Below are 24,514 nucleotides of genomic sequence, written 5' to 3'. Positions count from 1 at the left end.
GCCCTTAGACGCTGCCCAACCCGGCAGCCCGGGGCTGGGCGCTCAGCACTTAGGGGGCGCCGGGGCGCGCAGGGGCAAGGTAGGGGCGGCGCTGGAACCAGTCCTCTTTTTCCTAAGCCCGCGGCCAGCTGGCCTCCTGGCCCCCGCCGGGTGGCCGCGGGCGGGGGGCGGAGCCGCCCCGAGCTCCACCCGGCCCCGTCCCGCCCCGCCCCGGCCGGGTGGGCGGTGTGGTCCCGAGTTTCTGCTTCCAGAAAGTGGCGTCCAGCTCCCAGCAACCTTCTAACGCCCGCAGCCCGTTTCCCAGGAAAGGCCCAGACCGCGTGCGCCGCCGTCCCTCAGCTTGCCGGGTCCGCGAGAACGTTGTGACGCCCACGCCCTGCACCGCGCGGCGCTGCCGGGGAACGCGCTCTCATCACCCGACGTTGCCCACTGCAGAGCCGCGGGAGCATGCGGGATTACGACGAAGTGACCGCCTTCCTGGGCAAGTGGGGGCCCTTCCAGCGCCTCATCTTCTTCCTGCTCAGCGCCAGCATCATCCCCAACGGCTTCAACGGTATGTCAGTCGTGTTTCTGGCAGGGACCCCGGAACATCGCTGCTGGGTGCCGGACACCGCGAACCTGAGCAGCGCGTGGCGCAACCACAGTATCCCGATGCGGCTGCAGGACGGCCGCGAGGTGCCTCAGAGCTGCCGCCGCTACCGACTCGCTACGATCGTCAACTTCTCGGCGCTCGGGCTGGAGCCGGGGCGCGATGTGGACCTGGAGCAGCTGGAGCAGGAGGGCTGCCTGGATGGCTGGGAATTTAGCCAGGACATCTACCTGTCCACCATCGTCACCGAGGTGGGTGTGTGAGCGACCCTTAATCTGCATCAGTCCCCCTGGAGACACCCTAGCCGTGCCTCCCTCAGCGTCCCCAATTCCTCATCAGACCTGGCTAGCAGTCATCTGGGTTATACTTGTAACACAGGTGTGCAGCCCAAGAGGGCAGGACTCGCTTAGGATCATTCCTGGTCAGTTTGTCTAGTAGGGAGGGCATGAAGAACTGAGAAGGGAGGCAGCTGTTAACTGCCTTTTTCTCTGGCAGTTTCACAAGAGGAGGTTGTTTCCCAAGAGCCTAGACTATCAACCCCAGGCTCCCCAGATATACAGACTGAGTCCAGTTCCTGCCCCAGGCGTGAGAAGGGGTGTGGGGGTGCTGCTGAGACCATGTGCAGACACAAAGAGTCGTACTGCTGGGCAGGGCATGGGCAGGTCTGGTCTGTTCCCTGGCCACAGACTTCTGGAAGCATCAGGGGCTCTCCTGATCTGCTATACAACTATGGTAAGGCTTGGGTCCTGTCCTGAGGCTCTAATTTCTCCACAAAGGAGCAGGAGGCCTCCTGATACTGATGGAGAGGAGGGAACTAGAGGAGGTATAAGCCTGGTTCCAAGGCACTCATGAAGGGACAGACTCACAGAGACAGTGTAAGCACAGAGCTCAGGGCCTTCTCTGGCTTCGATCCCCTAACTGGAGCTCGTAGTGCTTACCTGCCTTCTGCCCACAGCTGGATCCTGAGGCATCTAAAAGTAGGGGTCAGCTCATCCCAGTTCCTGGAAGTGCGGTAAGCATCTGGGCTAGAGCTGGCCCTACTAACTGCAGTCCTCCTCGACAGCTGGGTTCACCTATCTCTTTCCCCTCCTTTAATAGTTCTGTTCACCTCAGGATGTGAGGGGTGGGTAGGTAGCTGCTGGTTTACAAGTCCGTGGCTATCCCTGTTACACTTGGCCCAAGTGGGCCTCTGGGAAAATACATCATTCCCCATCTGAGGATGCACAACATTACACACTCACAAACACACAACCGGATTTGCCTTTTTCAGCAGCTTTTCCCTTACTTGCTTTCTTTTTGGGTACTATAAAAAGTAGTATGTGAGTAAAGTAAAAAGCAAAGGAGCACTAGTCATTGGGAGGAAGGAGGAGAGAAGCATGAAAGTGAGTAGGGTAGGTGATTCTCCCTAGAGAGGTGGTGGGACAAAGAGTTCTAGAGTCAGATAGGTAGACTGGTTCTGGCCCCACCCGTAAGCACTAGCCTTCAAATATTTGCATATTCATGTTTATGGCAGTATTATTCACAAAAGGTAAAAGCAACTCAAATATCCAGCAACAGATAAATGGATAAATAAATTGTGGTATATACACACAATGGAATAGTATTCAGCCTTCAAAGAGGAAGGAAATTCTGACACATGCTACAACATGAATGAACCTTGAAGATATTATGCCAAATGAAATAAGCTAGTCACAAAAAAAGACAGAGACTGTTTGATTTCACTTATATACTATATGGAGAGTAGTCAAACTCATGCGAACAGAAAGTAGAATGGTAGTTGCCAGGGGCTGGGAGGGGAGGGAAATGGGGTGTTATTTAATAGATATAGAGTTTTGTTTTGCAAGTTGAAAAGAGTTCTGGAGATTGATTGCACAATAATGTGAATATATTTAATACTACTGAACTGTACACTTAAAATTGTTAAGGTGGCACATTTTATGTTGTGTGAATTTTATTACAGTTGTTAAAAATGAGGATCATAAGAATGCCCAGCTTATCTGAGTTGTTGAGAGGATTCAGTGAGATCATGCACTACACAACATCCCTTAGCACCAGCAAATGGGCAACACGGGTGGGTGGATGAGGAGCAGTAAGGGCAGGACCTCGTCATCTCTGGCTGGGCATCAGGGGCACTTGGGGAGCTGTTCTAAGGGCCAGGTTTCAGCCAGTACAATGGGTGATGAGACTTGCTGAAGGCAGAGCCCCTTTCCCAGGGTGGAATTCTAGGGCCAGAGAATAGGACACAGGTCTGAATCCACTGCCAGGGGAGAAACGCCCTCGTCTCCCTGACAAGAGCAAGCTGGGGACCCTGAGCAAGTTCTCTGCACCCCTCTGGCCCCACACTGGCAGAGGGATCATCCTCAGCTGGTCTCTTCTTTATACCTCTGTATGGGATCTCCTGATGGGCATATCCTCTGGGACAGAGGAGCCCACCTGAACTGACCCCCTGAACCCTTCACAGGGAAGACAGGTCAGTCAGGGACCAAAGGAGAGCATGTTTTGCCATGCTAGTACTTTCCATGGGATGCCAGGAGGCGAGAACCTGGTATCTGAGTTGGGACCTATGTGAGTGCATCTGTCTGGGTATATACGTGTATAAGGTAATTTCCTTCTTCAAGGACTATTTGTGAAATGCAATTCATTTGTCCTGTTCAGAGCCAAGAATCACTTGAAAAAACAAAACTTTATCTTGAAATAATTTTCATTTAGAGAAACGTTGCAAAAATAGTACAGAGAGTGTGCTGATCTCCAGGGGGCCTAGATTCAGGAGCAGGGCCACAGGACAAACGTTGGGGGTGAGTCTGGCTCCTGGCCAGAGTCTAGGCATGGGCTGGCCTTTGCCTCAAACATGCCTTCCTCTCCCATGGAACATCATTAGGCAGACTTGACCCTCTTCGGTCCATGGGCTGAGAACGCTAGGCAGTCATCTCTGAGCCAGGGCGCACACTCCAGAGGCCCTGGGCGGGGGAGGAGGCGGGGCTTGTTTGGTAAAGAGCAGCTTTCTGTGGCAGACCACCAGCGACCTGAGGCAGGGCTGCTGCTCCACCATGTCGATTGCTATCCTCTCCTTCAGCTGGAGGCATCCTCTAGAAACCTGTGCAGGAGACCCGGGTTCGATCCCTGGGTTGGGAAGATCCCCTGGAGAAGGAAATGGCAACCCACTCCAGTACTCTTGCCTGGAAAATTCCATGGATGGAGGAGCCTGGTAGGCTACAGTCCATGGGGTCGCAAAGAGTCAGACATGACTGAGCGACTTCACTTTCACTTTTCATGCCCTTAACCATGATAGAATGTCCAAAGGGCCTGGGCCTCTGGAGGCACTAGCCTTGTGCTGTCTTTCTTAGGACCTGGGATTAGGGCTTGAACAAAATAGGACACACTGATTCCCCACCCACAGCTCAAAGGTATAAAATAGGAACAAAGGAGCCTTATCCTTTGCTAACAGGGTGCTTGTGGGAGGCACTAGGAGCAGTGAGAGAGGGAACGATGAGACCAGAATGAGCTTAGCATCTGACAACTGCTTGGGACTCCATATGGCAGCTCAAAGGGATGTACCTCCTTTGAGCCTCTGCCAAAGCTGAAGAGTTTGAGCAAGAAGCAGGTTTAGGCTGTTTTCTTTCCATCCGACTTACAGGCTGCCCTGGAATACTGCTGGCTAGTGTGAGACTGGCAGCTTGGTTGTCGGGACAGCCTGAATATCAGACCTGCCCTCTGGCAGATTCCAAAGGGGATAAAGTGGGAACCTCAGCCTCCAGCCAACACCAACAGACTTTTATTTCCAGGCAGTGCTGCAGAAAGAGAACAAGTACAGGAGACTGGGGGCCTTTTCCTAGCTGTGGCCTGCGTTTGCTTCCCTGTTTATCAGCTGCCTCATGCCAGTTTGTCTGTTGCCTCTAAGTTCTGCTCCTCTAACAAAGGCCACCAGGATCTCAGAATGTCCCTTCGTCCAGAGGCTGCTTCACCCAAGCCTCCTGCCAAGTTTCTGGATAAAGATTTTGTCCATCTCTCCTGGTGGGCAGCAGACCCCTCACACGTTGTCCAAGAGATAGGGTGGTATATTGACCAAAACAAGCCTTGTCAGAGCTGGCCAGAGGAGCTGTAAATGCCTTGGGCCTGTGAAGGGACTGTAATTTCTTCTTTGTGACAGGCTGTTTGTATGTGCTAAGTTAGTTCAGTTGTGTCTGACTCTTTTTGACCCTATGGACTGTAGCCTGCCAGGCTCTTCTGTCCATGGGATTCTCCAGGCAAGAATACTGAAGTGGGTTGCCATGCACTCCTCCAGGGGATCTTCCTGACCCAGGGATCGAACCCATGTCTCTTATGTCTCCTGCATTGGCAGGTGGATTCTTCCAGGCTAATGCAGGCCTGCCTTGTTATCTGAAGCCTTGGTATAGTTTTAAGCATATCTCTAGAGTCCAAAAAAATATATAAACAAATAAAATAGCAGGGATCTCCATTTGAAGTAGAAAGAATAGAGCCTCAGGGGAAAGGCTTTGTTGACTCACATATCCCAACAATTGACACAGACAGCCCAAGGCTGGTGGCGCCTGGTCTGTGTTTACAGGACTGGAAACAGGACTGAGTGCCCCTTCTTCTTCCCTCAGGCCCCTCCATTCCCATCCCTACCATCCCACTTAAACTCCCTGGGTCTTTGGCTTTGGCTCCACCTCTGATGACCAGAGAACTCTTCACCAATGCCTCTCCACCTGCGGGTGCTTTTTCTTTACATCTAATATAAGAGAAGAAAGATCCTGAGATTTTTAAGAGTTAGCCTCCCAGCTTCTGAGCTCCAAGTGCAGAGGCTTAATTCCTGGTGAGTGCAGCCAGGAGATTGGGGGATCCCATCCTCCACTCAGTCCACACTCCCGTAGTGGCGCCTCTACTCTAGTGTCCACAGGCTGACAAGACGGGGGCCCTGGATGCCCTTATCCCAGTGTGTTGTCGAGTGGAGATTCCATGCCAAGAGAGGCAAGCCAAAAAGGATGCTACCACCTCCAACCAGTGTCTAACTCAGAGGGCACTTTCCCTTACCCCAGCCTGAGCAGGGGCTCAGATATTTTCCCCCAGGAGAAGAAGTAGTCCATAACAATAGAGAGCTCTGAAGCTGTCCCCGCAGGAAATAACTTCATTTCACACAGGATGTACAGAAGTTGAAGCCCTAACCCTAACCCTAACCCTAACCCTAACCCTAACCCTAACCCTAAACCCTAACTTTAAAACAACAGAAATCGTGGTGGTAAACAATTATGAGGAGACTGGTAGCTCCATTAGAGCAACAAGCTAACCCATAGGGCAGCTAGATTACCAGAGAGAACCAGAAAACAAGACAGCTCATAGCAACACTCCTGGAGTCAGAACAAACCTCACAGACTTGCCTCAAAACTGCTCCTTCAAAGGGGCTTGAATTGAATTGAACTAGTCTGTGGCATGTTTTGTGCCCCAGCGCACACTAAAGGAATGATATAGCAATTGGTGGAGCCTGACAGCTAGGTTGGATGGCATCACTGACTCAATGGACATGAGTTTAAGCAAACTCAGGGAGATAGTGAAGGACAGGGAGGCCTGGCATGCTGCAGTTCATGGGGTTGCAAAGAGTCGGACACGACTTAGCGACAGAACAACAACAGCTAGGTGTGATATCAGCAGAGGGAGACAGCTTGATAGAAAACATGGGGAAAGAGACAGTCAAAAAGAGCCCTGCTAAATCCATTGTTCTCCCAAGGTGACTGCACACATGCCTAAGGCTGTGTCCTCTGAAGAGCAACACCAGAGGCTTCACACTGCAGGGGAAATAGTCTTTAATAAGAGTCCAGCCAAGTCATTAAACAAACAAAAAAGCAAACAAAAACAAAGACAGGTACCCCTGGTGTGTGTCGGGGTAAGAAGGGGCGTGGGGGAGAAAATTCAATGCTCAGAGTTTCTACAATGTATTTTCTGAAATGTCCAGTTTTTAACCCAAAATTACAAGACATACAAAGAAACAGGAAAACATGACCCACACTCAGGAAAAAAGTAGGAAACAGAAACTGCCTGAAAGGGCCTAGATGTCAGATTTAACAAAAACTTACAAGCAGCATTGTAAGTATTGTCAGAGAACGAAAGGAATTCATGCTTAGAAAGGAAAAGAAGGCACAATGGCAGTGTCTCATCAAATACAGAATACCAATTAAGATATTAAATGAAAGTCATATAAAAAAGAATCAAAGTTTCTGTAATTGAAATAAACAGTAGCTGAAATTTAAAAGTTCACTAGAGAGCCTTTACTAGTACTTTGAATAGACAGAAGAAAGAATCAGCAAATTTGAAGACAGAGAAATAGAAATTATGTAATCCAAAAAACAGGAAAAAAAAAGAGTGAAGAAAAATGAACACGTTCTTAAAGCAATGCGGAACATTGTTAACCAGACTAATGTGCATAAAGGGAACACTAGAAGGAGAGGAGAGAAAGAAGGAGAAAAAAAACGATAGTGAAAGAAATAATGACTGAAAACTTAGCAAATATTAAAAACATTCATCTACACAGTTCAGCAGCTCAATTCCAAGAAGAAACAAAAAGATTTTTGCACACAGGCAAATCATGGTAAGATTACTTAAAGTCAAACACCAAGGGAAATTTTTGAAAACAGTAAGAAAAATAGGACACATGCAAGGGAACCCTAATAAGATTTACATTTGACTTGTCATAAGAAAGAAAGGAGGGGACTTCCCAGGTGGTCCAGTGGTTGAGAATCTGTCTGCCAATGCAGCGTCCACGGGTGTGATCCTTGGTCCAGGAAGATTCTACATGTTGAGGGGCAACTAAGCCCAAGCACCACAACTACTGAAGCCCACACACCCTAGAGCCTGCTCTCCACAGCTAGAGAAGCCACTGCGAGAAGCCTGCGCTTCACAACTAAAGAGTAACCCCCACTCGCTGCAACTATGAAAGCCTGTGCAAGGGAAGAAAGACCCAGTGCTGCCATAAGCAAATACATTTTAAAAAAGAAACAAAGGAGGCCAAAGCCAGGGGATAACATATTTAAACTGCTGAAAGAAAAAGCACATCAACCAAAAATCTTATTAATGTAACGAGCAAAACTATCTTTTAAAACTGAAATAGATATTCTCTCTCTCTCTCACACACACACATAAGAGAATTTTTGACTAGCAGTGCTACCTTACAAGAAATACTAAAGAATGTTTTTTCAGGAATAATTATTTTTCTAAAGCACAACTTATTCTTTGAAAACTACAAAGCATCTTTGAAAGAAATGAAAATCTAAATAAATGAAAAGATATCTCATGTTCTGTTCATGAAGCAGAAGGTAATATTGTCAAGATGGCAACTCCCCAAACTGATCTACAGATTCAACACAAAACAGATTCAATATCGTTAGTCATTAGGAAAATCACAACCACAATCAAGTCAAAACCATAATGAAATACTGCTTAATACCTCCTGGGATGGTTAAAATTAAAAAGATATACAATACCTTGATAGGAATATGGAAAAATTGAAACATTTGTTCATTACTGTTGGGTTTATACAATGATACAGCCACTTTAGAAATACCCAAGAGAAATGAGAACATATATCCTTGCAATATCTTGTATACAAAAGTTTATAACAGCTTTATTCATAATAGCCAAAAAGTAGAAACAACTCAAATGTCTAGCAACTGCTAAATGGCTAAATAAAAGGTGGTATAGCCAAACAGTGGAATATTATTCAACCATAAAAAGGAATAAAGTACTGATACTTAGTACTTGAACAAAGTACTGATACTTAAAACAACATGGATGAACCTTGAAAACATGCTACCTGAAAGAAGCCAGTCACAAAAGATTGCATATTGTATTATTCCATTTATATTAAATGTCCAGTGTAAACCCATCTAACATTGTTCAAAATAGAGTAGCCCCTGTCAAGGGCCACTATCAAGTCTCTTTCAGACACCCAAGGACTGGAAAATTACTGAAGACAAGAAGTTACAGATTCTCAGAAAAAAACAAAAACAAAAAACACAGCCTATTGAAGCACAGCTAGCCCAGATGCAACTGTGGACCAGAAAAGATATGAACCCACCACCCCTTTCCTGCACCTTGCCCTTTGAACTCAATAAAAGACTCAAACCCCCACCACTGGGGGCCAGCAACCACTCTATGCATCTGGCCCTTTCCTCCCTTGGAAAGGAAATAAAAACTCTCTTTTCTTTTCTTGTTAATATTTCTGTGAATTCTTTCACAATCTGTGTCAGCTCACCTGACACCCAGAATAGGCAAATCCAAAGAGACTGAGTGTATGTTAGTGATTGCCAAGGCTGGGAAAAGAGAATTGGAAGTGACTGCTAATGGGCATGGGGTTTCTTTCAGGGGTGATGAAACTGTTCTAAAATTAGATAATACTGATGATTGCACAACTCTGTGAATATAGTAAATTATGAATGAATTATACACATATACACTGAATTATACACATAAGAATGAATTTTATGGTATGTAAATTATATCTCAATAAAGCTCTTATCAATTCAGTTCAGTCGCTCAGTCGTGTCTAGCTCTTTGCGACCCCATGAACCACAGCACACCAGGCCTCCCTGTCCATCACCGACTCCTGGAGTCCACCCAAACTCATGTCCATTGAGTCAGTGATGCCATCCAGCCATCTCATCCTCTGTCGTCCCCTTCCCCTCCTGCCCTCAATCTTTCCCAGCACAGGGTCTTTCCCAGTGAGTCAGCTCTTCGCATCAGGTGGCCAGAGTATTGGAGTTTCAGCCTTAACATCAGTCCTTCCAATGAACACCCAGGACTGATCTCCTTTAGGATGGACTGGTTGGATCTCCTTGCAGTCCAAGGGACTCTCAAGAGTCTTTTCCAACACCACAGTTCAAAAGCATCAATTCTTCGGCGCTCAGCTTTCTTTATAGTCCAACTCTCATGTCCATACACAACCACTGGAAAAACCATAGCCTTGACTAGACGGACCTTTGTTGTCAATGTCTCTGGTTTTTAATATGCTGTCATATTAAAAGTTGGTCATAACTTTCTTTCCAAGGAGTAAGCGTCTTTTAATTTCATTGCTGCAATTGCCATCTGCAGTGATTTTGGAGCCCAGAGAAATAAAGTCAGCCACAGTTTCCACTGCTTCCCCATCTATCTGCCATGAAGTGATGGGACCGGATACCATGATCTTAGTTTTCTGAATGTTAGCTTTAAGCCAACTTTTTCACTCTCTTCTTTCACTTTCATCAAGAGGCTCTTTAGTTCTTCTTCACTTTCTGCCATAAGGGTGGTGTCATCTGCGTATCTGAGGTTATTGATATTTCTCCCAGCAATCTTGATTCCAGTTTGTGCTTCCTTCAGCCCAGCATTTCTCATGATGTACTCTGCATATAAGTTAAATAAGCAGGGTGACAATATACAGCCTTGACGTACTCCTTTTCCTATTTGGAACCAGTCTGTTGTTCCATGTCCAGTTCTAACTTGCTTCCTGACCTGCATACAGGTTTCTCAAGAGGCAAGTCAGGTGGTCTGTTATTCCCATCTCTTTCAGAATTTTCCACAGTTTATTGTGATCCACACAGTCAAAGGCTTTGGCATAGTCCATAAAGCAGAATTAGATGTTTTTCTGGAACTCTCTTGCTTTTTCATAAACTAAAAGAATTAAATAGCAAACTTTCCCCCACCACTCCATGGTCAGTATATTTCTAGCTTTAAGTTTACAACTAAGTTATAAAGAAGAAATTGTGGATGGAGGTATATACTATTATTAACTAACTACTACTTCTCTTTTCCTTCACAGAATGAAAAATAAGAGAACACAGAAATTCTTTCTTAAATGAACTATTGCTAGTTTTTCATTCACAGCTGTCTCTGAGATTGAAGTTCATTTATAAAGGGATTTTACACCTTGTGATGAAAACTTTCCTGGTTTTTAGTCATTGAATAGAAAGTTCTCATTTCTAACAATCTCTTCTGCCTAGTCAGATTTAAGTACAACCCGCTTTGCTTATTCATTAATACTGTTTATAAAAGGCATGAGATTAGTAGAAAGGGAACTACCCTTCAACGAGGTCTGTAATGTGTCAGACGCTGTCAGACACTCTACTTACATTTCCCATCCAATGCTCACAACAGCTTTGGGAAGGAGTACTATTGTCACCTCTTTGAAGATGAGAAAGCAGGCTAACAGGGGTGAATGAGTGGCCCAAAGTCTCACAGTCAGAAATGGCAGAACCCAAGACAGCCTGTGCTCTTTGCTCAGCATCAAGCTGCCTTCCAGAGTTCTCAGTTCTATGTAGTCGCAGGGATACTCTTATCTTTATGACCCTTTATGGCTTTGGTAAAGGCTAAAATTACCAGACTTTGGCTACTTGCAGAGTTCAAGGTTGAGGGTGATTTTCAAAGGACTGTGTGATAGCACACATTTCCAAACTAGTTTTCCATTATTCCTAACTGTTCAACATATGTTCATCAACAATTTGTTAAGCATCTGCCACGTGCCTAGCCTTGTACACTTTAGTTAGCTAAAATGATTACATGAATGTGTTCAGGTTTTAGAACTCTCTCCATCTGGAGGAGGTTGAACAGGGAGGGAGGTGCCTCTCTTCCTGTCCTGCTGGAGAGCAAGGACACGATGGCCGAGAACATTCCACCCAGGATGGCTGGGCCCATGCGTGTACATGTGCACACCTGATCTGTCCTGTAAAGCAAGATTGACCTTCAGCTTCATGGAGGCAGTGACCACGTCTGCTTTGTGCCCCTTCAGAATCTGGCCCAGAGGAGGTGCTCAATGCCTATTGAATAAATGATTAAGCAGTTCCTTTTACCAGTCGTTCCGTTGTGGCTCAGCTGGTAAAGAGTCTGCCTGCAATGCTGGAGACCTGGGTTCGATCGCTGGGTTGGGAAGATCCCCGGGAGAAGGGAAAGGCTACCCACTCCAGTATTCTGGCCTGGAGAATTCCATGGACTGTACAGTGCATGGGGTCACAAAGAGTTGGACACGACTGAGTGACTTTCGCCTCGCTTTACCAGTCCACCAGAACTTGGGCTAGTCACTTCACTGCTGTGTGCCTTCATTTGCTCATTTGTAAAATGGGGATAAAGGGAATACCTATTTTCAGATGGCAACTTTGAAATCCCATGAATGATGCAAGGCACACAGTGAGCAATCCATACACTGTACTTGTCCTTTCTGTTATTACTGTTGAGGGCATGAGATGCGTGTTCTTCCAGGTCAAGTGTCCTCATGTCATCGATTACCTTGGGACCTGGTTTTTTGTTCTTTAAGGCTACATGACCCAGTCAAACGGGGAATATTGGTCTAAGACCTGGAGGATGAGACAGACACAGTAATCCTATGAGAGTATATCCAGTGCCTCAACCGTGCACAGTGTGGGACATTCCACTCTTTGTCCAGAGTGCATGTGGGAGTGTGGGTTATGTTTCAGAAATGGTCGTGTTTGACCTGAGGGCATAGCCCCAGGCCAGTGCCCTGCAGCCTCTCACCAGGCCGTCAGCCATCCGTGTCTAAGCTGACGCTGTACATGTATGTTTGTGTGTGCTTGTGTGTGCACACGTGTGCAGAGACCCACAGGACACTTCTCTCTCATCAAGGAAAAGACCGTCTCCCACTGGTCCTGCCATGTCATTGTCAACCACAGGGAGTTCCCTGGGACCTGACAATTGAGGCCCTAAGATACACCCCTAAAAGCTCAAGGGGCTGGGGCAGGCAGGGCCTGGCCTTCTCAAGAATGGCCCCATAGAGAAAAGGGTCCCCCTACAGGCTGGCAGCTAATGTATTGGAACACCAGTCCCATGAGCTGAAGCCAATATTTTATCTGCCAATTTTATATCCTGTTACCAGGCCTCTTGCAACTTTCAAAGAGACTCTTTGGGTACAATGACTCCCCAAGAGGGAACCCAGCCTTAGAAACAACCGTAAGCAGCATGAGGTCCAGCTGCCCTCCTCTACCAGACGTGAGCAGAGACAGACAGCGCTCTCTACCAAAGACAGACAGCACCCCCACGGGCCTGGGGCAGATGCTGCTGTGTGCACACGGCCACCTTCTGTGCTGCGATGCTGATGGCTGCGGGAGTGCCTCTTCAGGGAGGGAAGGGGGACCTAGAGCAATGGGGAGCTGGCCCCTGCCTCACCTTTCTCAGAACCCAGTTCACAATTCTTTTCCTTGCTGCATTCCCCAAACAGACCAGGCTTGACTCACCATCAGGGCCAGCTTGATGGGCATCAATCCCTGCAGTCACCTAGGGCCCCACATTTATTTTTTAATGCTCTGCTATTGACATCTTGAAATTCTTAATCATTTTGAACAAGGCGTCCTATATTTTCCGGTTACACTGGGCCTGAAACTTAGGGAGCCAGTTCTGTTTACTATTTTGCTCAAGCAAGGCCTGCCATCTGACAGCTGTCCTCCTTCCCTTCTGTCTCATAAGTCCTATCTATGCTGCCCAAAGGCAACGTCCTGATAGAAAAATGTTTTAAAAACCGCAAAGGAGAGCACGTTATCTTGGGAAGAGCTTTTCTGCTTGGCTGCAGATGGAATGGTGATGGTTGATAATGGATACTTAATAGCCCCACCAAACCTGGGATTTTCTTAGTTCTGTTCAAGGGTAACTAACAGCTGTGGTGGAGGTCTTCTGCCCCTAGTCTTGATGTCACATTCCTTGAAGAAGTGTAGGGGTGGTATGTAATAAACTCATTTTATCTGGCCTTTGGTGCTCTTGTCCAAAGCAGAACATGGGTACGAGGTAAAGTTCTAAGGCCCAAGTTGTTATCTCGCTTGCCCATTTACTTGCTTTGACTTCAGGCAAACACTAGTCTCAGAAACTAAGTTTACTCTTCTGCGTAATGGGTTACGAACCACACCATGAGGCTTTGCGGCTTCAATCTGTGACTTTTAGAAGTTCATATTTCCCTTGACCTGTGGCCTGGCAGAGCACGTGAATCTGGCCATACAGTTTTGGAGAGTTGGTGCCTTTTCCCCTGAAGCCCATTCAAGGTACCCCAGTTGAAGAAGCCTTCCTCTGGGTCTGGTTTCAGACCTATCCTCAGTTGTGCCTGAGGGGCAGAGAGTTTCTGGTTCACGTCGGTTTTTCTTCTGCAGAGCTGTGCTCGGGCAGCCCGCCTGTGAGCAGCTTTGTGAGCACAGTGTGAGGCAGTCCCATGAATCGTGCTGTTGTCTCCAGGATGGGCGTGTTCTCAAGGACATTATAGTCAGCATAACAGAGTGGCGCCTTTGTGGAAGGAAGTATAGAGGAGAGGCTTCTCCTCGGTCTCGGTACTCAGACAAACTGAGCTTCTGCAGAATGAGTTTATTACTCTGCACACTGTGATCCTGAGAGCCAAGCTGCTGGGATATTCAAAGCCAGATTTCAGGGCTTCCTTGGCAAGCTGACAGGCCCTTGGGCAGGACAGCCAGAGGTCAGTCTTGGTTATTTTTGTAACCCCTGCTCCTCTGAGATTTTCATTTGCCACGATTCCCTTAGCGTTTTGTTGTACACATTTTTCTTGTATGTATCCTTGTATCCACCTCTCTCTGCTGCAAATGGGGCATGATACAAATATGTGGATTCACTTTCAAATCTATGTCAGGGAAGTTGAAAGGATTAAGAACCAAACTGCCTAAGGAATGTCATGAGTGCAGTACCACTGCTGAGTAGGGGGCTGGGGTTGGGTGGGGGCCAGGGGATATTTCCTATAGACTTTATCGTCTTACCACACACAGCAATCCCCTGACCCATTATCCCAAAATACTTATTGGCACCTGCTTCTTTTTGGATTCACAAAAGCTCACTGAACACATTTTGAAATTTTTGCAACCTCCCCTTGAGATTATGCTGAATTGACTTAAGTCAAGAGCTGGTAACAAACTCTAGCTGAAAGTATCATTTTGTGGGTCCACAAGCAGGGACTTGTTAGAGCTACAACAGCCCATGGGCCCTGGGGAGTGGGAGGGACCACACTTCTGGGAGGGCTGCATGGAAAGGAGAGTGGAGGAGTGTAGAGGGGAGATAAGAAGCACTGAAGAGGGGCGGGAACACCACCCCTAGCACAGTGGGGCTCCGGATCAAGCCCTACGCATGGCCTACGGGGTTGCATGGCCTACGGGGTTGCATGGCCTACAGTGTTGCATGGCCCAGGGAGCACAGGGTTCTCTGGAGGATTCTGCTTAGAAAATATAATCACAAGTGTTTGGGGACCACTTGCATTTTTCAACAGGTAGAAGAAGCTTTTCTACCTGGATCAAGTGACCATGCCCACCACCCTGCCCTGCAAGCATTTCGAACACTGTCCCTCCATGCCAGAGGGTCATGCTTCAGTAACTTCTGAAGCAGAAATGGCACCTCTGCCTCATACTACTTCACAGTTGAGGGGTTGCCAGTCAAAGCCATGCCACAGCTCACTTCTCAGTACACAATGTAAGCAGGGCCAGAGGTACCACCCCTCCTTTCGGAAGAGGAGGGTGAGCCTCAGGAAGGACAGTGACTTGCCCCAGTGACTGACAGTCAGCAGTCAACCCCAGGACTGTGAAGCCTATGCCCTTTGCACAGTAGTGAGCCTGGCACAGGGGAGGAGAGCCTGCCTGGCTGCCCCACTAATATGCCTTCGGAGCTGGGCAGGGGCCGGACCTGCTGGAGGGCTGGGCTCACACTTTGTGTTTTTCCCTGGCAGTGGAGTCTGGTGTGTGAGGAGGATTGGAAGACGCCCCTTACCACTTCCCTGTTCTTTGTAGGCGTGCTTCTCGGCTCCTTTGTGTCTGGGCAGCTATCAGACAGGTAAGAATGGTGGGAGGAAGGAAAGGTGATTGTCAATACACTACCTGTCCTGGGGCTGGACTGAATTTAGGGTATTTTCACCAGAGAAAGGGAGACCCCATAGGCCACCAAGTGAGTGACAGGAGGAACTATGATGTATCCTGTATCCTCTGTGCTCAGCCCCTTGTGGGGAACCACTGGAAAATGGGGCCCTTATATCACCAACTGTTAGTTGCTTAGTTGTGCCCAACTCTTTGCGACCTCGTGACTGTAGCCTGCCAGGCTCTTCTGTCCACAGAATTCTCCAGGCAAGCATACTAGAGTGGGTTGCCTTTTCCTACTTCAGGGGATCTTCCCGATGCAGGGATCGAACCAGGGTCTCCAACATTGTGGGCAGATTCTTTACCATCTGAGCTCCTCAAAAATATACACTTCTGCCTCACGGCCTCCTCACCCCACCCTCAGTTTTTTGTTGCCATGTGATCTAGCCACAACCAGCCATTAGCCAGAGGCAAAGCCAGATGGTGAGTACCCCTCCTTAACTGTGCACCTGCCTCTGCTGTGGGTCAGGCCCCTGGCTGGACACTGGGGCCGCAGAGCTGATCAAGGCTGCTTCAGGGCCTCCTGGAGTGCACTGTCAGGAAGAGACAGCATCGCAGCTTGGGGAGACGTGACCACACTGACCCCTGAATGTTCTGTAGGGACCAGAGCAGGAAGGCGGGAGTGCTCAATGGCAGTGTTGGGGAAGGCTTTCCAGAGGAATAGCTGTCCCTCCCTTAGTCGTGAAGCCCAATGGGACTCCCGACCCAAAAGCCTGAGATGACCCGAGTATGGAAGATGAGATGGGAGAAAATGAAATTAAGACTTAAGCCAACTGTAGTGTCATTTATGGATGTTGCTGGAAGCTACTTTCCACAGGGCAGTGGTTCCCAATTTGGGATGCACAGTAGAGTCACCTGGGAAATAATATCTTTAAGCCCTGATACCCATGCTGCATCCAACTGTCTACATCCAGACAATAAGAATCTCAGAAGGCCATCACAGTATTTTTTTAAGCTCTCTTGATTCCAAGCACAGCCTAGTTTGGAGACCACTGACACAGAGGGACTCTTGGCGCTAGGTTGACAGAATTCTAATGTTGTTGACATTAGATGTATCTTCAGTTTGTACTGTGCTCATGTTCCAGACGGAGAAGGCAATGGCACCCCACTCCAGTACTCTTGCCTGGAAAATCCCATGGATGGAGAAGCCTGGTGGGCTGCAGTCCATGGGGTGGCTAAGAGTCGGACACAACTGAGTGACTTCACTTTCACTTCTCACTTTCACTCATTGGAGAAGGAAATGGCAACCCACTCCAGTATTCTTGCCTGGAGAATCCCAAGGATGGGGGAGCCCAGTGGGCTGCCGTCTATGGGGCTGCACAGAGTCGGACACGACTGAAGCGACTTAGCGGCAGCAGCAGCACATGTTCCAGAAATGTGATGGCAGCTTCTACCTACGACTCATTCTAAAGAGCAAATTTCCACGTGGTCCTTACATAAGCTGCTCTGTGATTTCAAGATATGCTGCCTCCACAGGAGGCTCAGAATCTCAGAAACTTACCTCCTGGGCAGAAGGATGCCTGAGACCTCACCCAGGAAGAACCTAGGAGGATGTGATAGGAGAAAAGCCTGTCACAGCCCTGAGAAAAAACAGTCTGCAGGGATGCCTGACTTGGGGCTTCCCCAAGCCCTGAGTCCAGTGCTGCTGTGATCTGCACAGGCCACTTCTTGTGTTGTGCTATACTCTACAGATTTGGCAGAAAGACCATCCTCTTCGCAACCATGGCTGTGCAGACTGGCTTCAGCTTTCTGCAGATTTTTTCCATCAACTGGGAGATGTTCACTGTGTTATTTGTCATCGTCGGCATGGGCCAGATCTCCAACTACGTGGTAGCCTTCATACTAGGTAGGAATGGCTTATGACCTGCAGGGCCCCTCCTTCCAGTCCTCTGAGAAGCCTGGGAAGAGGGGGCCGCTGAAGAGGGCACAGGGAGCACTCTTACTCAGCGCAGAAGGAAGCACTGTAATTCATGGTCTGTGCTTCCAAAATGCAACCAGCTTCGGGGACATATGCGCCGGGGAGGAGGCTGTGGTCACAGGGTCTTTGACAGGTCACAGGCAAGGCAGGCACTCATAGGGAGCCAGCTGTTTGCTGGCCCTGAAATGTGACTGTGAGTAAGAGCCAACCAAGTGATAACTGAGACACGTTTCAGGAGCACAGGGCTCGGAAGGGACACAGAGGAGGGATTCTTGAGGGAGAGACAGTCCGGGGATGTATCTGATCTGAGCTGTGAAGGCTCAAGACTTCTGCCTGGGCCACGGCTAAATGGTCTCCTGGCAGCTGGGCCTGGCCCACAGGGGGATTAAGGGTGGTTGGTGCACAGGTGGAGGAGGCACGTGCCAGACAGGAGTCCGGTGCCAGCTGTCCATCTTTGGGCAGATCTGGCTTCACCCCTAAGTCAAAGCCCACCCCCAGAACATATCAGCTGCATACAGGACAAGCCTCATTGCTGGGAGCCGTCCTATCTCCTAGCAGCAGCCTTGCTTCTGGAATATCAGGCCGCATGAAGGGGACTCACAAGCTAAAGGTCAGGAGGAGGCCCCCAGGGCCTTCAGCAGCTTTTCCCAGGAGCCAGCAGGGTGAGCTCCAGGCATGTTGATAAGGGTCATCTGCAGGAGTGAGAGTCCCTAGCAGGCTCTCTGAGGCCACCTCCTCAGGTGAGAGAAGGGGCAATGCGGCCACCTCTGGAACAATAGACACTCATTCCTATAACCTCTAGTATGATCATATGTCCTTGTTGGCTGTCCCAGTTTGTCCCTATTGCCACAGTGTGATTACCAATAGCATCCCTTTAATGTAAGTCTAATGATTCTTATCTCAGAAGTCTGAATCTAGTAAGATGATTCTGATAGGTTTTAAGATTCTGGATGACTCGTTAGCTTTCAAGATCCTGTGCTCTCTTCGTTGAGGATATGTACACCCTGTCAGATTGCCAACTTGGAACTGCTCAAATTCTGCTCCTTTAATCATTTGTGAAGCGCTCCTTGCCAAAGGCCTAGCCTTGGCATCTGATGAAGGAGGTGGGGAGGGTATGCTGCAGCCACACGGCCCCAGCAGGAGCACCCTCTTCAGCAGGAGAGGACCCCTCTCCTTTCTTCAGGGGGAAGCGGGGCGGGGGGAAGGATTTGTTGAGAGGACACGGAGAGCCGCCAGCCAGTGGTGCTGGAAACTGGAGACTGAACGAATCCAGGACAGAAGTTGCAACCTCCTAGTGCCGGATGACCCCAAGGACACAGGGCTCTTGGACACAGCAGAGTTTGTTGTTCTCAAGGTTTAAACCCCACAGACTCCATCTTCCTTTTGGGGACTACCCCATACCTGGAAAGCCCAACAGGTAGCTTTCCTTGGGCCAGCACATACTAGAGACTAAACAGAGGAATCTGCCTGAAGTGAGCAGAGCACCTTTAGGAGAACCTAAAGAATCACCTGAAATGGAAGGGCACGAGGTTGTAGTGAAGCCAGAGAAGCCCTGTCCTTGGGATCAGGAGTCAGGCGGTGTCTGCACCGTGCGCGGGATTCCCCAGGGCTTGCTGAAAGGCGGCGCTTAGACCTGCCTTTCCAGGGGCACAGGGTGCTTCTGAAGCCACAGAGCCTCCTCCCCCATGTGAGTGGATGAGGCTGGGAGAGCCCACTCCAGGCTTCCTGCAGGGAAGTCTCTGCCCAGCTGACCCTGTCACTACAACCAGCTTCTCTCCCTGCCCCTTATGCTGACACGAGTGGGAAGGCCAAGGGAAAAGTAAGAGCTGTAAGATCAGCCGGAGCCTAGATGTACAGCCAGCGATCAGCGGGCGAGCACTGGCTGTAGCAGGCTCTCCATCGGCTGTGCAGGGTGCTCTGGGGGCCTCCCTGGCTACGGTGTTACTCCACTGTGTTCCACAGGAAACTGCTGGCTTGAAACTCCTTGTCCTGGATTCTCAGGCCTGAACATTTCGGTGTCACTGAAAGTCAGTCTGCCCCTTGGAGCAGCCAAAAGCCCCTGCGAGCGCCTGGAGTAGGGTGGGGATGGGAGGCACAGCGCCATCTCTGGCCCCTGGCAGCGCCGCAGCGCTCTCTGGTGTCCTCGAACTGAAATAGCCAAATTGTGCATTTCATTTAACTAAAAGCAACCTAAGCTTTGGATCTGGCCTGAGTTCTTTCTGGCCCTTCACCTTCATTTTCGCCCTCTGGCTCCAGGGAAGGGTTGGCAAGACGCTGTGGTGGTAATCTGCCATTTTAGGAGTTCTCGCATTAACTCAGGAAACTGAATTACTCCCACTCTCCACACAGTACAAAAATGGATTCTCTCCTTGCTCTGCTTTTTAACAATTATAAAGCCTGCCAGATCACAGGAGACAAGAAAGGGGAAGAAAGGAACAGTGCTTCTTAGAGAAACAACATGGATACACCTCAAAGTGAAGAGGCTGCCAGAACAATGCTGGCTCAGCAGCAAGTGACCACTCAGGACCTACCCACACCGACCCTACCCACACTCCAGCTCTGCCCTCACAATCTCCCACTGTTTCCCAGAAATAACACCCTTGACCTGTCCAAAGCCTCCGGGTGAAACACTAGAGACATCCTCCTTTATTTCTCATAACTAGCTGCTTGAATTTATTTTGCTAAGTTAACTGTCTCCTGTCTTGAGTGATTCATTCATTCACTATTTTCCCAGCACTCTTTTTTTTTTTTTACATTTTAATCCTTTATTAGAAACCATGCAAACTTTAATACAAAAAAATACAAGTGCAATAAGAATCTTCATGTCAATATAATCCCCAGGGCTAATCATTGCAGCCATCCCAAGACCAGGCCTAACTGGGACACGCTTCCTCAGGCTGGGCTCGCCTCGCCTCTCCCCACCTCCAGTCAGGCTACAAGGGAGCGTGGATGGCCCACTGCATGTCCTTGTTTCTAAATTTCCAACCTTGATTCCCCACTATCCACACGTGCTGGACACATCGGGCTCCCCGGCAGTGTCCTAGGCTGCAGGCTTGGAGGAATTTGACCTCCGTGGCCCTCTCCAGTCCCAATTTTATGTCTTCCACCAGATCCCAGTTTCCCAGCACTCTTAACAATATTTGTTCCAGCACGCTGAACTACTTAAAATGCTGCTTCCTCTTCATGTTTTCTTCCTTTTGATGAGTACATAACTGATGGCATCTTCCTTTGTAACTCTGGCTGCCAGGAAGCTCAGGCTGTTATGCAGCCTTTATTAGCCACATAGTTTTTAAAAGTTTTAAAACTGAGTTTACATAGCATAATATTAACTCTTTTAAAGGTGTATAAATTGAGTGGTTATTAGTATATTCACAAAGTCATACAATCATCAACAGTACTTAACTCCTGAACATTTCACCATTCACAAAAGAAACTTATTAGCAGTTAACTTCCCCCATTCTTTTCTTTCCCCAGCTCCTGGCAACCACTAATCTACTTTCAGTCTGTATGGATTTGTCTATATTCTGGACATTTCTGATAAACAAAATTTTTCAGTAGGTGGCCTTTGTGACTGACTCCTTCACTTACTGTTGCCAAAGTTGGTCTGTGCTACAGAATGACTCAGTACTCCACTGGGTGCAGATACCACGTTTTGGCCATCTCTTCATCAGGTGACAGTCATCTGGGTTGTTACCATTCTTTGACCAATTTGAAGAACGTTGCTATCAGCATTTGAGTCCAAGTCTTTTGTGGATCTATGTTTTCAGTTCTCCTGGGCGTGAACCTAGGAGTGGACTTGCTAGATCATATGGGAATTTTAGGTCTTACCATTTAAGGAACTGTCAGACTATATTCCAAAGCGATCTGTTGCATATTTTTGCTGTTTTCTCTAGGACATAGCTTTTCATTTGTATTTGACTATAATGTTACCCTTATTTTATTTTATTAAAATTATAAGCTACTTCAAGAGAGAAATGGGATATAAACACATAAGATGCAGAGATTTGCTGGCAAACCTTGTTTGCCCTGCCCTGAGAGGGAAGAATTGGGGGCCACGGGGAGGAGGTAGGACTCACTGCTGTCTGTCCTCCAAGAGCTCAAATCTGGTTGGCAGAGGCAGCCAGGGCAGCTGTTACAGAGAATATGGGCCTTGGGTCTAGGAGTGTGGGGGGAGCACAGATAAACTGTCTTTTGTCTAAAAAAGGTCCCTTTTAACTAGAATGATCATGAAAGTTTATAGAGAAGAAAGAGGACAAGGGAATATCTGCTATTTTGATGAGAATTCTGAGTCTTTTCCAGGAGCAAAGAGAGGTTCTTGCTGTCTTCTGTTGGATCTCTTGGTCAAAGGCACTGTGTTTTCCAGCATTCCCCAGACATCTGGTACATTTCAATTGTTTGACCAGGATAAAAGTGTTAACTATTCCCAAGTATCTGCCGCATGCTGGACACCTGACTAGGCTCCTTACCTCCATTAATCTCAGTCCTCATAATAGTAACTCCATGAAGTAGGACTAAGCCACCCTAGTAGCCAGTGAGCATCAAGGGGCCCCGCCCCTGCACATGGCTGATGGAGGACCCTGGGTCCTACCCTGTCTCCTGGCAACTGCACCACAGTCATGTTTCTAGAGCTGGGGTCTGCAGACCTCTGCGAGTCATTCTTGGAGGGGCAGATCCTGCCTCCACCTGGAAGGGATCCAGTGGTTCCTGAGCTGACTACCATAGCAGGGCCCTGGGCAACATGACGGTAAGCCTGGCCCGCTCTGAGTCACTCACTCTCGGGGAGAGTGCTCAGATTCTGAAGGTGGTGACAGGCAGTGGGCAAACACTCCTGGCCAAGACGTGCTTCTTTGGCTTAGAAGTCAGAGTCTCACTCACAAGTGATACTCAGAGGCCCAACCAGATTGAGACCAAGCAGGCTTTGTTCTAGGAGCAAATACCTAAGGGGTAAAGGAGGTCAGGACAGGGAGCCCCTAGTGAGCAGAGCCAGAAGTCACCAGTCATGTCTCTCACTGCCAGCTGAACGCACGGAGTTTGTGACACCTGCTGGCAGTGAAAAGTCTGCAGGAAATAAGACTCCTCTTCCAGTGTCTCTGAGAGGACTGGTTGGCCTCTAGTTAGTTTGAAGACCAGTTCAAGTGGGTGAAATGCAAATCCTAACTTCTAAAATGCAGGTATGGCCCCATCCATCTCCCACACATGTCTCCACTAGAACTCAGTCGAAGGACAGCTTGACAGGGCGAAGGCTTTGGTCCCATGTAATTGTGGTTTTTTTGGACTGTATCCGTAGATTAAACTGATCAGGCTTAAATCCTGTCTGTCCCACTTATTGCGTATGTGTGAATTTAGGCAATTTGCTTCAACACTTTAAGTCTCAGCTGATGATATGTAAAACAGAAGTAATATTAGTTGTTATATGATTGTTGTGAAGAGTCAAAAAGATAATATATGTAAACAGTCTGGAACCTGGCTCAAAGTGCCTACTCAAAACAATATTAACTATGAAGATGATGATGATGATGCTCAAGGCAGGGTAATTTTCCAAAAGTCAGAGAGCAGGAAGTCGTGCTCCCAAGAAACTATTCCGATTTGTGCCCTCCCTGTTGCTCCACATAAGAGCAGAAGGGTAGATTAATGAAGCTTCTGTCCGCCATGGGTACTCTGCAAAGCTAGAGCAACTCTGTCCTGGCCTGAGACCCAAGCTTAAAGAGGGATATTATCGAGAAATTCAGTGGGGTAACTTCTTTCTCTTCTCTTATCAGGATCATGGAAGTGTGAGGGAGCTCTCTCGGCTTCATGAGTCTACAAGATTCTTACTTGGTCCTGTGCACTCTCTCTTTTCCACAGTCACATCCTCTGCCACTTCACTTCTGAATCTCTGCTTAGGAATAAAGCACCATTCATTCTCATATCATGATAATCACAGCCAAAGTGTTTAGAAACCATGGCCTGGTGAGTCTTCTTATGGAGTGACAGGAAGGTCATTAATGAGGTAAGAAAAGATCAGGGAACAACGCTCCCGATCCTGAAAGAAGTCTGGCCGTATTCCCGGAAATGAGTTTAAAGGCTAAGAAATGCCATGGGTGGTTTGAACTATTGTCCGCAGTCCGAGATGTGAGAGATAAACAACACTGGCCATTTCTATCAGTCTGGGTTTTAGAAATGGCTGTTCAAGACAGAAGCACTGAGACACATCTTCGGTTATGCTGAGTGAGGAAGAAGAGGTGAGGAGAGGAACACGGAAGAGGGGAGAAAGGGAAACCAGCAGAAGCGGTCACTTTACTGCTTCTCTGGAATTAGTCCTCAATTCCTTAGCCTGTGCTCAGGGCATATAAACACAACTAAGAAACTCCTTCTTAAAATTCAAGCCTGAGTAACCTTCAAATCATCTGTTTTTTATTTTCTGGGCTACTTCTCAGTAGTGGTGGGCAGATCTCAAACAAAAGATGGAGCTATTGCCATTGGCCACCTCTCCACCCTGGGGCAGAGGACCAAGAGTGGACTCTGTGGAAAGGGCCTGAGTTTTGTGACAACAGAAGGAGCCTGTTCTCAGACTCCTTGTCTCAAACCAAGCACTCCAAGAAGCAAGCAACATCTCTTGAAGAGCTGGGGCTGAGCCATCCACTGTGGCGCTGAGCAGAGCAGGAGCCTTCCCCAAAACAGGGCCAGATGCCAAGCATCTGGTGGTTTTGTGGTGTTCTGGGAAAGCTCTGTGAGTTCCCTCCATGTACAGCCAGCTCCAGGGCTGCCGCCTGCCAGGCCAGCAGAGCAACTTCTTGTCTTTCACTGGGCTATAAGGACTGTGTCTGCCTGGGGCTGATCCCTGGGCACAGTGTGGCCTCAGTGGAATTCAGCCCTGGGCACTGAGGCCCTGCCCTGTGGACCTCCAGAGCCAGCTGGATCCTCTTTATCATTTCTTAGGGCTCAAGGGTAGCTAAGGGTGTCCTAACACAGCTCAGTAACTGAACTCTCCACTGTTTCCGAGAGACCCACATCTGCTTATTTACAGTGGTGAATGGTGGGAGAGGCTGAATGCCGCATGAGCCACACACCCTCAGGAGAGTTCCCACGCCTCCTGAGACACCCTCACTGCTCCTCACCCTGGGGCTTTTATTTTGGAAATGTGGCATTCTCAGAAGAGGTAACCTCTTAGGG

General features: G+C 48.2%; 1 protein-coding gene across 1 annotated transcript in view; it reads left to right on the top strand.

Moving 5' to 3' along the window:
- Window positions 1–251: 251 nt before the first annotated feature.
- The window catches only part of SLC22A4 (solute carrier family 22 member 4), a 42,545-nt gene continuing 18,282 nt past the window's right edge, over window positions 252–24,514 (top strand). Inside the window, exons 1-3 of the mRNA XM_012178136.5 lie at window positions 252–840; window positions 15,261–15,364; window positions 17,136–17,290. Of these exons, the coding sequence (XP_012033526.1) occupies window positions 448–840; window positions 15,261–15,364; window positions 17,136–17,290 (652 nt within the window). The 5' untranslated portion in view covers window positions 252–447. The remainder of the gene's footprint in view (window positions 841–15,260; window positions 15,365–17,135; window positions 17,291–24,514) is intronic.

This window comes from Ovis aries, chromosome 5 (genome assembly GCF_016772045.2).
Source record: "Ovis aries strain OAR_USU_Benz2616 breed Rambouillet chromosome 5, ARS-UI_Ramb_v3.0, whole genome shotgun sequence".
Taxonomy (NCBI): Eukaryota; Metazoa; Chordata; class Mammalia; order Artiodactyla; family Bovidae; genus Ovis; species Ovis aries.
Note: the sequence above shows the minus strand (reverse complement) of the source record. Positions and strands in the feature narration are given on the sequence as shown.